Consider the following 17,283-nt stretch of genomic DNA (forward strand, 5'->3'; position numbering starts at 1 on the left):
TTAACTTTGTGAGAGCCAGGAGGATACCGTTTAATCTCTCTTGATTTAACAGAACAGCAACAATATGGTACAATATTACATGCCATAATCTTGATGAAGAGAAAGTTCAGCATTGACTTCAAGTCTGCCCCTGCAATACCAGATCACCTATTATACATATACTACCTAACATTCAAAGGAAGAGCACTCTGAATTTACCAGGGAGGAATAAACCAGAATAAAGAGATTTGCTTTCTTTGAGTCTGTTCTTTTATTCAGTAGCTGGAAAATGAATTACCCAGATTCTTCCGTGTTACACAGAATTGATGCAGAGCAGGCACACTGAACTCAGCCTCTTCTTCACTCAAGTTCTGCAGTCGATCACTGTTAGGGCTTCAAAGCGAGGCAGATTTCATTTCAGCCAGATCCACTTGTCACCAACATCAGAATTGTAGCCTTTCCTAAAATTGCGACCAGGAAGCTAGAGAAAGCAGAAAGTTCAGTCAGAAACATTTTTCTTTTCACTGTTTACTGAACTTTTAGATTCTCTATAAAGGAATTAGTGGTATCTGCAAGAGCCCAATCTGAAATATTGGATTTTTTGCAGAATAAAGATTAGCACTTAAAGAAAATTCAGTCCCCTTTGAAAAAATCTTGAACTGCGCAGCTGGTGGACAAAACGGCAAAATATACTATACTATTTAAATACTCACCAGCACAACAGCATATTACATCTGGATTCACCCAGTTCTTCTCTTATATTCCCTTGTTCCTCCTTTTAATAGGAGATACCCTCTAAGAGATTTAACTATAGCATGTAGTAGAGGAATGGAATCAGCCAGTAGAATCTCATGCCAAAATAGGCACACATTGTTAAACACATGAAATATTTCATGCATGAAATATTGAGTTAATTATTATATTAAATTAAACCATCCAAATGAAATTGCATATTTAGCTTTCAAGAGCTGAACTTAACTTCATTAAAGCAGAAAGCAATATCTGCCTGTCTCCATAAGCAAAGCCAGAAACTGCTATTTGCTGGAAAAAACAAAATTCCTCAACCCCCCTACCCAAATTTCATAGTTACCCTGAGAATGAAGCCACAGCCTTCACTTGCTACCTCTGAACCTCACTGACCTTTTAAGTAGTAATTCTTCTGCACAGACCCTTAACGCTCCAGTGAATTAACCTCTGCCTAAGCAGCTCACAGACATGGTGGCTAGCCTGAATGACCTTTCTGGATCAGTGGTCCCCAAACCAGGGCTCAGGGAAACACTGTGATGGTACAAGAAGTTCCAACTCTTACGATGCAGACTGGCAATTTATTAAGTATTGCTATGCACAGGGCAGTGCAGGACTAGGAACCCCTGCAAGGAGGCCTTTCCAGTGAGAATCTTCTAACAGGGTCTCAAAGTTAGGGCTGATTTAAAGAAACACATCTCTCTGGAAACAGAAGAGGACCATGCAACAGTTCAAGTCTAGGAAACCAAGGAACCAGCTGCAGGGGGAAAGGATGGATGGGCTGGAGCAGTAGGAGAGGGACAGCAGCTATATTAGAAAAGCTGAAGGGTCTGCAAGCTCACTAGACAGGGAAAGCAAAAAAGGGACTGAAGCACATGATCCCTTTCTTGGTAGTTCATCCAGGCAACCAGCTTCACAGATATCTCACAACCAACGCCCTGCAGGAAAGTTCAGGAGGAAAGGGATGTGCATGGCCTTGCAGCCATGCATAGGAACAGAAAGTCAAGCTTGGCCCTCTCAGCCTGCTGCTGTGTACAGCAACACCACAAAAAGCACTCCAGGTTGCATTATAGACACAAACATTCAATTGCAAAGCCATTCTATCTTTAAAGATTTGGAGAAAGAGGCCTGTTAAGTAGCAGCCACTTTGAAGGATTACAGACACAGCATGGAGGACTACAAGAAAAAGCCTGTCAGGATGGTTAAAATAGCAAACACTCCTTCCAGAGCTTACACACTCTCTCTGCAGGCTAAGAAAGTGTTCCTTCAGGAGAAACAGGCTGCATCAGGTCAGCAAAAGCACTCTTACATGACAGACTGTCTCACCACAAGTTTTCCAACAATGCTGTCATCAAAATCACCTTACCAACTTGTTTTACAAAAGCAATACAAATTTTCAATGCAGTTTCAGCCTGAATAAACATAAACCACACTCTGCACCCACTGAATAACAAAGCCCCGTGAACAAAACCTCCAAGCTACAGAATCAGGACATAAAATAGATACTTTGACAATTATTCTAAGCTGAGTGGTCTTAAGGAGGAAACAGATGTAGATGCATTTCAATCTTTTCCTCTTCAGAAAGTACTGACAATGACCTAAAATGCCAAAAATGGTTAGGGTCCTATCTCAAAAAACATCCTGGTTCTTATCTCTATAAGCAAATGAGACAAAAAGACAACATATATTTTTGAGATATAACGTTGGCATCAAAAAGCAAACCACTATCAAAAAAGCAAATGAACTTTGTGAGAAAGTCTAAGGTAAGCAAAGATGCTATTATAAAACTCATCTTCTAAAAATAAGCCATCAGCTGACAAATTATTACAAATAATTAAAGTCAGATCATCTACACATCTGCACAGAGACAAACACTTGCCCCACACAGGACCCCAAACTAGTTTTTTTCAAAAAACTGTGAAAGCATCCTGTTTAAGAGAGCTGCATCTGTGAAAAGAAGCATGACCAAGTCTTGATGTAATCTATACTTAGGCCACAGAAATAGCTATTTACTCCAGGATGAAGCCTTTTTTTCTTTTTTTTTAAATTAAGGTCAGAAAATAAGACTTTTTTTTCCATAAAATATCAAGCCAACAAAAGACTTCTACCTCTTTCATAAAACATGCACCATCCCACATTGTCAGAAGCCATTACAAGTCATTCTTGATCAGTTTTTCTAAGGTTTTTCATTTAAAGTTGTCTTTAATGTCTTATCTAAATATCAGAAGAAATCATGCAGTCCTGTTAAGAATTACTCCTGCTGAGCAAAGAGGAGATGTGAGATGGAAATAAATGATTACACTATCTCTGCCATATAAATTTACAGCGGTGGGCTAGGGAAGACATCAAACCTGCTGTGACCAGACTGTATCCATTAATTCTAGGACAAAAACATCTTTCCCTGGTCTTCTCCAGGCAGCACAAAATTGTCCCTTTGATACTTCAAGAGAATCCCAGATAACTAGATTATTAAAGCAACAGGAGCTCTCTGGGAAAATGCAGGAGTTTACAGTTTCATTTCTGGGTAAATCTCCCGTCTTTAAAAGACACAGTATCAGTCCCAACAGAATCCAAATTCATTGTCCAAAACAAATTCCCCATGTGTCTTTGCTTAAAGACATGCAGTACATCAAAGCAATTTTTATAATAAGTATTCATCTATGCTCAATCATTCACAGTGGGCCTTGGCAAAAGCACTTGAGTTTCGGGATATGTTATGGGCAAGCTTTCAAAATAGCCAAAAAATTCAAAAAGGAAGGCACTGTAAGCAAATCCCATACTACCTAGCAAGCAGAACCATGTAAATTTATGTTCGCTGCACCAGCTAGATCAGGTACAAGTAACAGACATGACTTCCTGAGAAAGGGCCCTTCAAAGCTCACATTTGCTAAACTGTTGTAAGAGATGCACAACTTGGAACAAGGTGAGTGTGAGTGTACTCCAGAGGGGATGAAGTTGTTCTTTTAGCACATATGGAGCATTTGGAAAAATACTGGAAAATGTAATGCACAAAACATTACCCCTCCCAAAAATAAAAGCATACCACGTGCCTAAATCCCTGCTTGCTCTACGTTCCCCAAAAGATTGCTTACAAGGATATTTCCTCTAGCGGAGCATATGAAGGGTTTAGACAGCTGTGATACTTCACAGGTCTGTTGTTTTATGAGTCTCAGAATCCGGGCCCCAAAGCGAAAAGCCTCCATATTCTGTTTACGTCCTGTTTTCAGACAGGAGACCTGCTTCCATCTACTCAGACAGGTGGTTTCTCTGACCAAAGAGGTGTCATTCCTGTTCTTGTGGTCCTCTGCCTGCCTTCCACCTCCTCACAAACCCACCTTCTGCCAGAACAAGCATTTGCTCAGCTGCATGAAGAGCCAGACCGGAGAACCAATTTGGATAAAAACAGCCAAATAAAAAGCATTAAGAGTGCTGGTGCATGATGTGGCCGAATGGACTGAACAGCTTGATGCCAACAAAAAGGAAAGGTCCTACAGCACCAATCCTCTCATCTCCCAGCTGTGCAGTCCAAACCAGCTCTGCAGCTTTCTGGATTGTTCTGTAAGCTTAATCAACTCCCTTGCCCAGGAAGAAGCTATTCACTCCTTTGGCTGGGATAGCTTTCAGTGACTCAGTGAGCTCAGTCAGCCAAACACACACCAGACAGCTGCAAAGAAAGTGGTGGGAGTGCAAGGGAAGATTTAGGGAGGCAGGGTGGATGGTAGGATGGTGGCAACAAACGATTAAATTGGCAGCCCAAACTTCACCCTTGGTTTTGACCCAGCTTAAGCTCCCAGCCTGTTTTTCCCATGGCTGCTAAGCCAGCACAAAGAAAGGGAGAGGAACAAAAGGCTAGCGTTGAGACTGTCCGTACTGTAGCCAGAAGAGGTAAACTGTTCAGCCTGGAGAAGAAATGATTGAAAGGAAGAAAGCACAAAGGTCTACATAAGTTTCAAGTAGCTGGGAGAACATAGAGAGGGACTAAATGTTCACTGTCTCTTCCTGTACAAGATCTAGGTGCCATCAAATGAAGCCAAAAGGAGCAAGTTAGAAACAAACAAGAAGAGCTTGTTCTTCAGGCCATGGATAATGGCTTAAGGAACTCTTTGCTGAAGGATACTGCTGACACTAAAAGTTTAGAGGGTTAGAGGGGAGACTGGGCAAGTATTCAGAAGAAACGCGTTTTCCATGAGACTTCTGCATTACAGCATGTTTCACAGTCAGAATTGTAATGAAAGTCAGCAACGCCACATCATTTGCAAGTGGTTTGCACATTCACAGGACTGCTCCATGCTTGGTAACTTTAAATCAGACTTGAGTAAGACCAAAGAAAAGGTGCAGCTTAATGGCCGCATTAATAACAGTAATAAAGTATCTTATGATGCATGATTAATTATTAACCACAACACATCTTTCCACATGGGAGTAAAGGGAGTAAGCATAGAGGGTCAAACCTTGGCTCAAACAAATCCCTTAGGTTTTTCACTGACATTGGCCAAAACAGACCTAAGGAGCATATCAACAGGTTTCTCCAATATCAAGTAACAGCAAATGCAGTTGACAGTTACACAAAAGCTGAACTATCTTTCCCATGAAAAGAAATAAAAGTCACATTATCACAGCAGCCATCTAGAAGACACATGCTTTGCAAGGCAGAATTAAATCTCTGCCCACAGGAGCTTACAATTGAAGCAGAACTGGTCAAGCAGAAAGCAACAGAGATTCGACTGAACAGATCCAACAGGTCACCCTTGTTCCTGCAGCAGGAGGTAAATGGGAGCTCCTGCAGAGACACTGCTGAGTAACAGATTTTCCCACTCCATGGAAACAGATGAGACTGAGAATCGAATCTCAGTCTGCCATGTTACACTGTACAGAACTTAAAAAGTTGGCAGTGAGGACTAACTCAAGAAGTATGCTACGAAAACGACCTCACAAAGAATGACACTAATAAAATGAGTTTTACCCAGCAAAGGTAGAACTGCTCAACTTTAAGGAGAACATCGGTAAAATGATGAAAACAAGATCATCCCACCAGTTAAATTAAGAACCCTGCCACAGAAATGTCTGTCAGAACTATAAACATGATAAAAAGTCCCGTAAAATGGTATATGCTGCAGGGTAGCAACAAACAGCTTTAGCCACCTGTTTGCTATACACTGCAGCTGCATTTCATAGCTCCTCAAAATAATTTCAAAGCAGACATGCATAGGTAGAGCTTTGGAGAATTTTAACTATCTGAAAAGGTCTACATCTGTGAGAGTTTAGAGTCTGTCTCATTTTCCAGCATTTCTGGAGCAAAAAGAGTTACCATTCTTTTTCCTTCAATTCCTGTGTTACTTTCCACTAACGGCTGTGCTTAACAGCTAATCTAGATCTATAAATAGCATATTCTGAGCAGTGCACTTAGAGCACTTAAAAACAGAGACATTACTCTGCAAAGCATGGGCTCATTCATCGATATACAAATCCTTTCTTTTATTGACTATTTATAATAAGTATAATAATAGCACCTACTACCACCACTATTAGTGAAGATTATTGCCATTTCCTGCAGAAATCCTGACTTCCAGAAGTTTATTGTCAATGTTAGTCATTGGCACATAGCCAAAAAATTAAGAAAATCTAACAACATAATCATATATTAGTTATATTTTGGAATTGTTTGGTTATTATGTTCCAGAGCAACAGGGGGAGGAAAAAGAAAAAAATAAGTAAAACAAGGGGGAAGGAAGTGATATCTCCTTCCAAATATATTTAAGGTGTATATGGTTTGGTTTTCAAAGGAGTTGCATAGATGGATGTTCATTTACAGCTCTATTCCTGCCATTCTTTATTCAAACAAAATTCTTAATGAACTTAACATCCATTATAGTCCAAGTAACAAGTACCAAATTGATACTAGAGTACTCAAAGGCTTTACTGAATTGAGGTTAAAACAATTACAATTCACCGGAATTGTCAACGAATGTTGTCCTACTCTTCATTCAAAAAAAAAAAAAAAAAAAAAAAAGACAGTGGAAACCTTTTTGAAAAGGCAAGTGAGGGAGGACTAAGCTAAAGTATTTTTATTTCTGTAATAGTGTTTAAGCAGGAAACAGATTTGTAGAAATGAATTTGTGAATTGTAATTTGAACAACTACAAGCACCATGAACAATCTAAAGCATATCTCTACTTCTGCTTTTGCAAGACAGCCAGGAATAAATAAGCAACACAGTTTAAATAAATATTTTGTTGCAGTTTTTCTCCACAATGCCAGCTTGCCCTAGTGACTATTCCACATACTGACAGAATAAAATATACTTTGTTTTTTCTTAGCAAAGAGAATGTTATAAACACCAGTTAGCCACTACAGTGCACAGACCTACCATAGGAAAAAGTCAAGCGACGACATCCAAGCTGGATAAAGTGTTATAGTAACTGCAGACTCACTTTTCTAACTGGACAGGTAAAATGCAAAATGCATTCTTTATGTTACATTACCCAAAGTAACAGCAGGTTTTAGAAATGCCAGTTCATCCCTAACAGCCCTAACTGAAATTGTCCCACCATACCTGCACAGTTCTGCACTGTCACTATTTCATGGTTACGCCTGGTTACCCATGCAGATATTACCCCTGAAGAGCTGGAACAAAGCAGGGACAGGAAGGAGAGTGAGAAATAGATCCCAGTATCTTCCTTATAGATTTTATAAAACCTTTTCCTGCTCTACAGCATGTTTTTCAATATAAGATACCAAGTCTCCCGGGACATGCAGAACAGCAGACACAGAGCAGTTCACCTGTGACTTCTTTCTCCATCTTGTTTAATCACTAACAAAAGGTCTTTCTTCCTAGCTATTTTTCAGTTTTTTAATTCAATACACTTCTACCATGGGGATCACATTCCTATCTGGGCATGGGATTGAGAAGGGTTTTGGAGAGGGAGTATGTGCTCCCACAAAAAAAAAAAAAAGTGTTTTCTTTCATAGGGCTCAGTGGAAATTGCCAGTGGGGATTTTATTGTCTTTTTGCTTTACATGGGCACCTAGTGCCTGGGACAGCATTTTTTATTGTCTAAAACAAAACAGATGTAACTAACAAGACTGAGATTTGAGATCGCCCCAAGGCCTTTCAAGTCCTGTTTATTTTTTTTCCATATTTGGGGTGGATATCTCTGCTGCTTGCCCATGAAATCTTTCAAGGGAAGCAGAAGGGTAGAAAGGGTAGAGAAATTACACATTTCTAAAGCAGAAGAGATGCTGTGCAAAACCTCTCATGCTCTCTCTGTACATAGAAGAATGGCAGGAGTACAGAAGGATGGGGAAGCAGTGGAGAGAAGCAGATCACATGCCGACTTCCACCCCTTTCCAGGTAACCTTCAGGAACAATGTCATCATTCCTAAGTTTTAGTTTTTCTTCAGCTTCTTTTAGTCTTGCATGCATCTAGCTATCTTTACATGTTTCTATGCACCGGTCAATTATAAAATGTGATGGTAACATCTTATTGTTAGTTTAGAAAATGCTAAAAATATTTTTGAAGAGATAAAATAGAAAAAAGATAAAATAAATTGAGTCTTTCTTAATTTATTGTGGTCTGTTTTCATTCCTTCCTGGATCCAAGAGCAGACAGTGCATTAGAGCTGTCAAATCTCCATTAAAAAAAGAAATAGAATGGGAGACCTTGATTCTCAAAAATGAAAACTTTGGCAGGACAAGAAAAATAGCAGAAGAGAGAAACAAAAGATCTTGTTACCATAGCGGCCATCTTTGACACAATCATAAACAGGGAGAAAAAGAGATATCCAAACAGCGTTTAATCTCCTTACTTCGGAAAAGGCAAGAGAACCATGAGAGACGATTCATGATTCAACTAGGTTGTAAGAAAACCTACAGGCTTCTAGAAAACTGTTTTGACTAAATTCTACTTGTATGTACTGAGACAATTACATATACATATATCTGTATCTATGCATATATACATATACACACGTATATACGTGTGTGTGTGTGGAAAAAGTAACTGCTGCAATGAGCCAAAGGCTAAAACATCTACTACCCCACAATATAGTTATTACCATGTTAAAACTCAATGCGTTATTTCAACACAAATGTTCCCTGTTGTTCACCCAGACTCTCATTTCCAGAAGCTAAAGTATTTCCTTTGTAGTTCAGGAGACTTTAAATAGGGGATTAGCTTGTAAGCCAAGAGCATTCTATATTTGTAAAAGAGATGGGAAGGCTAAAGGCCTTCCTAACCTCTCATTTACCATGTAAGCCATCATCAGCCCCTTGCAACCAAATCTGTCAAGACATCTCAGGCCACATCAAATCTGGAGAAAGCCTTCTCCTAACGTTCTCCTTATTGGACTAGTTATAACCTTCACAGTATAAAAACATGTTCTTACAATACTCTTATTTTCAGTGTTTTGAGGCTGATAGTTGACAAATGTCATAGACCCACAGCTGTTTCCTGAGCTGTTTTACCTTCCTGTCATTCAACAGCTCACTGTGATACAACAGTTTTCCTGGAACTACTTATAAAACTAACTTGAGACATCCTACACTCCAGGAATTTCCCCCTAAGGTTGCATCCTTAACTGGTTATGGAAAAAAGTGAAAATAAAGAGCTTGGGGGAAAAGTCTGAAACTCTTCTCCCCTCCAACCTATCACCTCTTCTCCATTTGCTGCTACATGCAAGACTCCAGGGAACTGCCAACCGCACTATTCCAGATCACTGGGCCAAAAGGGAGAAGGAAGATGAGGAGAGGGATATAAAGATGCAGCTTGACGAGGCAGCTGTGCTGGTGCAGCTGCTGTTGAAAGGCAGCCATCCCACTCCTGGCTACATATTCCTGCTACTTCCCTTCTGCGGCTCCAGTATTCATCTAACCCCTCAGCAAGCCCATTCAATTTGGCATAAGACTAGCCCATGCAGAAAAAAAATCAACTGCTGTGAGGTTAGCAAGCTGAATGGACTTGCCAGAGGCACGCAGTTATCAGAGCCAGCACAAGGAAGGGAGCCAGACTGCTTCTCTTAGAGGTAGCAAGGTCTTACTGGTTCAAGCTTTCTTTGCCTCATTATCAGCATCTGTATTCCAAGAATAATCTCCCACCAAGGGAAGAGAGCACAAAAAGGAAAACGAGAGCTCTGTCTACCTTTCAGTGGCATATTTATTTGCATTTTTGATGAGTTAAATAAATGTTTGGCAGAAAAATCTGAACCTCTGCTTAATGTGCAGCTATACTGACAATGCAAATAAAATCTTTAGATGCGTAAGGGATGGGGATGGAGGACACAGAACCAATGTTACTGCCAAAGAAGCCTCTGATTTGCTCAGATGGTGAATATGCATGAGTGCGAAGTTTATCTTACCTTAGAAAGGGATGCTGCACAATTAGATGTTTTAGGGGAGGACAAGGAAAATGATCAAGGGCTTAGAAAGGAACGCAGGGATGGAAGTTGAAAGGATTGACAGCCAGTGTCCAATGATCAGCAAACAGCCAACGCATGATGGTGGGAAAAGTAGTAAGTGGGTAGAGAAAGGAAGAGAAGCAGGTCGTTCACCATCTCAATACAAGAGCAAAACGACACTTAAGATTGAAAGATGACAATTAAAACTGATCTAAGGAAGCTTTACACACAGGCAAATGACCTACTGGAGCTGGAACTCACTGCAATAGAAAGCTTCTTTGAAGTTAGTTCAAGAGCATGGAATAAATTCTTCAAAGAATTCCTCACAAACTTTCTGCTTCAAGGGTAAGTTACACATCCTTGACTTTCCTTTTTCTAACTGTAGAAACTGGGCTAACAAAAGAGACAAGATTTTGATATGAGTTTTGCTCTGGTACAAAAGAAACTTTTCCTAGGTGCATAGGCCTTTCTTGTCTGAAGAAGGATCTGCGTGCCCAAACATTTGTTCGCTTTCTTTAGTATACACACCCGCACACATGCTTAAAGAATCCCACCAAACTAAAATGAGAATACTCCAACTGCTTGCTCTCACCCTCAGGAGAAAGGACGGGGGGGAAAAACACTTAACAAAAAACAGACCCTAGAGCATGAGATGCAAGCTGTAATGTTTAACATAACATAAAAACAGTTCTCTCCTACTACAAGACCACTTAGACTTCTGTTTAAAGATGTTGAGGCTAGCCACTGGAGAAACAGAGGAAATGAATTACACAAACCAGGATCTCAGTGAGTGCGGTAACACACATGCTTTCTGCTAGAGCTGGTAACATGAAAAAAGTGACTTAGTTTTAAAGGTTTTGCTTCCATCTGTCAGAGTGACAGTGTTTCTTGGGTATGGCTGAGAGGCATAGTTTTAGCTCAGAGATGTACTTCAGAGAAATCCCAAGTGACTAACACACCTAAAAAGATTCTCCCCTCTAATGCCCAAGTGAACACCAGCAAGTACTGGACTTCAGACTCTAGCAGACCTTGAGATAAGCAGCCCACTAACTTACCTTTCGTGTGTGTGTGTTTTTTTTTTTAAAAACAAACATAAAGTTTGTGTAAAAGAAATGCTGATCATTTCCCTTTTATCTGCAGCGAAGGGTGAGGTGCTAAAGTCTATTTTAAAGCTCTCCAGCTTGGTTTTCGGAGGTAAAGAGGTAGGTGATGGTTTGAATGAGAATCTCAGACAGCTGCATTTTTACGTATGCAGAAAAGAGTATGCACGTAAAAGAATTCTTATTTCACCCTCCCTAGGAGATTCAGGCAGAACTTGCCAACCTCATCTGGGAGTGTGAAGTGCATAAGTACATTATTTAAGTACACTGATTCCATTAAACAGAACCATTTGTTTTCTTTTTCTCTGCAAACACATCTGCCTAAGTGCTCCAGCTTCACAGGAAGCACAAAGAATTTGGAGCATTATCTGCTGGGATTGCGTGTGGTTGGAAGAAAGCACAGAAATAGAGCAGTTGTTAAAAAAGAAGAAAAAAAAAGAGTAGTCAAGTCTTTACTACTCTGACAGTTCCTAAAATAATGTTACTTCATTTAAGAATGAACATGCTTATCTTTCAGTGATCTACAAAACCTGACTCAAAAGGTTACTTTTCCCTTGCCAGAAAAGCATCTTTAGAAGTTTACGAATGCCTGAACAAACTGCTGAACCCAGCCAGATGACTTTACGGTGAGAGAAAGAGACAGAAGCCACCTCCTCACAAGTGAAAAGAGTATCTACAGAAGAAATTTAGGGGATACACACAAAAAAGCCATTTCATCGAACTCAAACCTCATGATTTTAAAAAAAGACGAATGTACCTAAAATCTTGCTCTCTGAAAAGTGTTTCTTCCTCCCCAGTTGTTTGTGACTAATGAAATATTTGAATAAAAAACAGCTTCTGCCTGGGATTTGAGAACCCCTGAAAACTACAGGGGCAACAACAGCATTAGGCAGCATGAATTGTTTGCATGCAACTCTGAAAAGCACAGGGGTTAGCTGCCTATTTCTATGATTGCGGATTTATGACTAGTTATAGAATTGCTGAGGAAAAAAAATCCCCTACACAAACCATTGAATTTATTTGGTAAACATTTATTATACTAACTTTAAAAGCACATATTTCCCACATGGAAATGCTGAAGTTCTGTAATTATACCATAATTAAGTCTTTAATTACAAGTCATGTGAGCCTAAAATCTTTATCTGCCATTAAATGCAAGAGCAGAAGTATAGTTGTAACTGTCTGTACATAAGACATCAACAAAGGCAAGGTTTTAGGGGCTGAAATCCTCCCTCATCAGACCAAGCAATTTCATAGTCAAGACCTGTGTGTCTAAAAGATCATCTACTTTTTCTGCTTGCACTGGTTGGTCTTATACTATATTATCTCGGAATACAAGCTATCACACTGTCATTTGCTAAACAAAACTGGCAGGGGAATGAAGATCTTAACACAAAGAATTTAATTCTTACAGCATAAAGAGGCAGGTGGGGCTGCCTTTGTGCTTTCTTTTCTAGTAGCTTTCTTTTCTTTAGTAGCTTATGAGAGGTAGGAAAATTCAGCATCTTTTGCACTGAGCACAACAACCCTGCATAGACTTACTGAGTTGAGACAATCCTTCCTGAGGCCAGTACTGAATAAGCAAAGCATCACAAGCTGCCCAGTGCCTCAGTGCAATTAAATCTTCTGAACATTTCCAGTGGGCTGTGGGTGAACACTGATTATAAAGGCTAAAGAGGGAAAACTCGTTTTACCTTTAGGCCATGACCCATTCCTGTGGAATTTTACACAAATGGCAGAGACCACCATGCATGGGGCCACGCATCTCTCTCATGAATAGAGAATCTCTTACCCAACCCATGACAACCACTTCTCCACAGCACTGTTTCATAGTGCAGGAACAAATGAATGTCTTCAGGAGATGGTTCTCTGGCACTCAACTCCAAGAAGCAGGGAAAGGCTGAAGAGAAGCTATTCAGTAACAGATTACTTTCAATTAAAAATAAAGAAATGAGAAAAGACAGAATTGCTAGGTCACTGCACTCACAGGAAGATGAGAAAAGAGAAGAGACCAGGCAGATCTACTGGGAAAGATGCCTTCTGAACAGTGGCTCCATCAGACACCTGATGGATTACAAGTGTTTAAGCATTCAGAAAAAACAGTGTAGCTAGTATTGTCTCAATTTAACAGAACCCTTCATGAAAAACGCATGAACCTTTCTTATTCTAAAAGACATTAGCACTTTGCATAGTATTTTCCTGAAGGAGGGCCTAAAAGCATGCCTGCAGAAAGGAGATTATATTTTGGCAAAGCAGTTTTTCTGCACTGATAATGCTCAGCTTCTGCTGTCAACTAACTGGCACCAAACTGAGTAACCTCTGATCACTGTTTCCCTTCCCAGGTATTCAGATTCCTATGGCTAAGCAACCTTCTACTATGTCTGCAAGGCAAGTCACAATTTTTCCTGGAAGCCAGCTTTCTTGTGATCCAGGGCATTCTCAGTTTCTTGCCAACACAAAGAGGAATGTGCTGTTGTACAGTCAGAGAAGAAAAGGCTTTCAGAACTAGTACCCCTGGTTCCCAGTACGCAGCACTGAGGTCACATCTAGCTGTGTGTCAGGCAGCCTCAATAATTCCCTGCTCCACTGCAAAGTGACATTTCAACCAAAAAGGCCTATCATCTTTGGGAAGAAAGGCAGAGTCAGTACAGATGGATGTTGCATGCTGGTGACAAGTCATGCAGCAGATCATTCTGAAATACGTGCTGCACAAAGACATCTTTTGGAGTGAAGGACTCCAAACATTCTTAGTCTGAGCTTGAAGTTTCAGATTTAAACTGTGACACCAAGAAGCACCAAATTCTGGTAGCAATTTCTCAGATGAACCAGGGAGTTTTCAAACCCATTAGACAAACGCAAGGAATATTGACAAGCTTTCTGCTGCTTTAACCCTTAGCTTTAGCCCCTTTTACAAAGTGGAAAGAATACTTTCGTACACAACTCAAATAAGGCAGAACAGCATGACCTTGGAGAGTCTCTGCACTGCACAGCTAGCTGAAGAAGAATAAAATATGTTGAATATTTACAGGAAATTCTGAACAGACTATTCAAGAAAGCATTTGCTAGTACAGAGTTTCCAAACAAGTCCACAAAACTACACCTCACATTTTAATTCTACTAACAGACTGTACACTAACAGGACCAGAAAAATGACAGTGTTTTCTCTATGCGAATCATGGTTTGTAACAATTTCCACATATACTCCTTCATCTTCAGTGACTGCTTGAAAAAAATGCAGTGGCAGAGAAGATTTCAACAAAACTTGAAAATATACCATTCCTTGCAATTTCAGTTTGTCCAAACAATAATTGGCATCACTTCCACAATTTCTCTAATGAGAATTTACAGTACCTGGGCCTTAAAAAAATACTGCATGGTGTGATAGGATCCCATGCCAGCCAAATAACAACTGATAGGACTAAGGGCTAAGTCAATTTGAAGCCATTGTCTCCAGAACCAGAAAGGCAAGCAGCTAATTAAAACATTGTGTGGGAGCCTGCATGAGGTGTAAGAAAGTGCTGGGCCACAACAGGCTTTGGATGTATGCCCGCTAAGAGAAACACACTATTTAAAGCAACAACACTTTTGAGAACCAATGTAATACTCATATCTCCTCAGCCTACTTCAGAAAAACACCCCCTCCTGAAGTGTTTTATAAGCAGTCTTCTTTTTAGAAGTCTCCATGGGTTTCCAATTTTCTTGTTTGACTCAAAGGATTATTTTAGATTTCAGAGGTCAGAGACTAATCAGGGCAAGAGAAACAAAAACAAATGAAAACCACTTTAGTCCACATCTAAAGATCAAAAAAGAAAATCAGCTTACAAAGCAAACAATTTGCTTCATTATTCCTCTTATGTGGAAGCTAGACTTCAAAAAAGATGGGGATCTAGGCAAAATCCAGAACTTACTCTTAGAAATGTGCATGTACGTGCACTAGATTAACACCCAGGCTGTGCGCAGGACAGGTATGAATACACTCACACATTCATAGGCACAATTGTACCTGCTCCTCTTCCAGAATTACTTACCGATCGATATTCATAATAGGTTTTATCATACTCCGTGCCTCCAATTGTTATTTCTGGAATGAAGCGAGGGATGGCTGCAGGATCTAGTACTCCATCCTTGTCCTGAACACTGAGGGGAAAGAAAATGGGGGGGGGGGGGGGGGGGAATAGTTAGTCCACATCCTGCCCAAAAGAGAGCAACATCAACCCTGAGTTTTGCCAAATATTGAAGAACAACTTTTCTGCTAAATAATTCTTCCACACATTCTGGCTCTAATTATGATAAATACACAGTCCTTTTCCTCACACTGTAGTGTGCTAGGGTTCCCCCCAGGTTTTACCTCCCTCGAGTTACTCTGTCATTGCTGGGAATAACCTTCTGTAAAAGGCAGCTCTAGCTTGCTGCTTTCCTATATAAGCAAGATAAAGCCAATGCTTTTAGCAAGTTCCACACTCCATCTTGCTAAATCAACTTCATTTAATTACTTCCCGTTCAATCTATTTTCACAAACAAACCCTCACAAACGTTAAAGTAGGGTAATGCTCTTCCTCCCCAAATCCCCATCCTAAATGTATCAGCACTTACTAGGTACCTTGCACTGAGGCAAATCAAATGATTTGGAGGAAGGTAGTGCCTCTAACATCCTGCCTGGGACTAATTTAGAGGAAGCTTGCTGTGGCAGTTATGACAGGTTAGCTATAGCTACAAGGGGTGCAGATACCGGGACCAAGCAAAAATCCATGCTGCATGGAAACAGCACTTTCAAAGATCCCAAATCTGAAATGTCTGAGAAACTGCTAGAAAGCCACCTTTTGGGCACAGACGCTATACACAGCTCAACAGTGCCACCTATACGTACATGGGGAAAAAATACATCAGCTATCAATTTGCAGTGGACAATGACTGCATGCTAAATTTGATACTTGAGGACCCCGCAAACAACTGTGTTATTCGTTTTCAGGGAACTGCACTTCTTAACAAATAGCTACACACGCATAAAGCAAACAAATGCACTGAGCAAGGCAGAGTTAATCGTCTTTAAGCAATTAACATTTTTCCCTAACGCACAAAACTTGGGATATTACTTCACAGCACTGCAGTTTCAATGAGTTAACTAGTTTATTAACGCTGACACACACACTGCAAATTATCCTAATATGGCCAATCAGTAATAAAATACAAGAATCCAGTAAAAGGTGAGGGAGGAGAAGATAAGAATAAATGCCTATTTACAAGATCAGGATGAAAATAAAAGATGTTTCCTACAAACTTTTATATTATCTGTCTTCACATATAAGTCAAGTATTTTCTAATCATTTGGGAAACTACCACAAATTTAATGCTCTGGAAAGCTGTGGAATGACACACCATTTCTGTAAACGCTTTTAAGATCTCTGTGGTTCTATTCTGTAAGAGGTAAAAAGTCAAAGGGCAAACCCAGCAAGGTTCGTCTAGCTGCCGAAACCCACATCATCCACTTGCTGGAAGCCAGGAAAATGTGCCCTCCTCAGCTTCCTCCCCAATGCAGCAAGAGCCATTTCCATACTAATACCAGGCCTCCCATGTGCCATTCCCAGACTTTCCACCTGAGGAGAACTGGGTAATAACCGAGCTGAGATGGAAAAGCCTGCCCCAGATAGTTGCATGTGGTTTTTCTTCTGAATCCCAGCTTGGTTTGTGAACAGCACCTTTGCATGTAGTAGCTCTCTTCAATTAAGGTTCTGCTGAGACTGAATCAGCTCTAACACCCACTGCTAATTAAAGTGGAACTAAAATAAACAGATCCCCTCCAGAAAGCAGACATCCTGGTATCACCTCTTCATTCCTTAACCTCAGTCCATCTCCAAACATAACTTGAAATCAGGACTGAAGCAAGGAGCTTTCATCGGCATTTTCATTGTACAGAGAGCCCAGAAAAGCCCTTTGAAAGACAACAAGCTAAGAATATTGATTAACAAAGGACTACTTGCAGGCTATCTTTAAATGCCTTGTTGAGCTCAGCCTTAACAGCACAGGCTGTGGAATACCCACTAATTTATCAGTTAATAAACACCTCCATC

The 17,283-nt window shown here is 40.2% G+C and overlaps 1 protein-coding gene across 1 annotated transcript in view; it reads right to left on the reverse strand.

Moving 5' to 3' along the window:
• Nucleotides 1-17,283, reverse strand: part of NDUFA10 (NADH:ubiquinone oxidoreductase subunit A10) — a 45,440-nt gene continuing 28,157 nt past the window's right edge. Inside the window, exons 9-10 of the mRNA XM_026112902.2 lie at nt 15,244-15,352; nt 1-460 (exon numbers count right to left, since the gene is read on the reverse strand). Coding sequence (XP_025968687.1) covers nt 392-460; nt 15,244-15,352 — 178 coding nt within the window. The 3' untranslated portion in view covers nt 1-391. The remainder of the gene's footprint in view (nt 461-15,243; nt 15,353-17,283) is intronic.

The sequence above is a fragment of the Dromaius novaehollandiae genome, chromosome 7, assembly GCF_036370855.1.
Source record: "Dromaius novaehollandiae isolate bDroNov1 chromosome 7, bDroNov1.hap1, whole genome shotgun sequence".
Lineage (NCBI taxonomy): Eukaryota > Metazoa > Chordata > Aves > Casuariiformes > Dromaiidae > Dromaius > Dromaius novaehollandiae.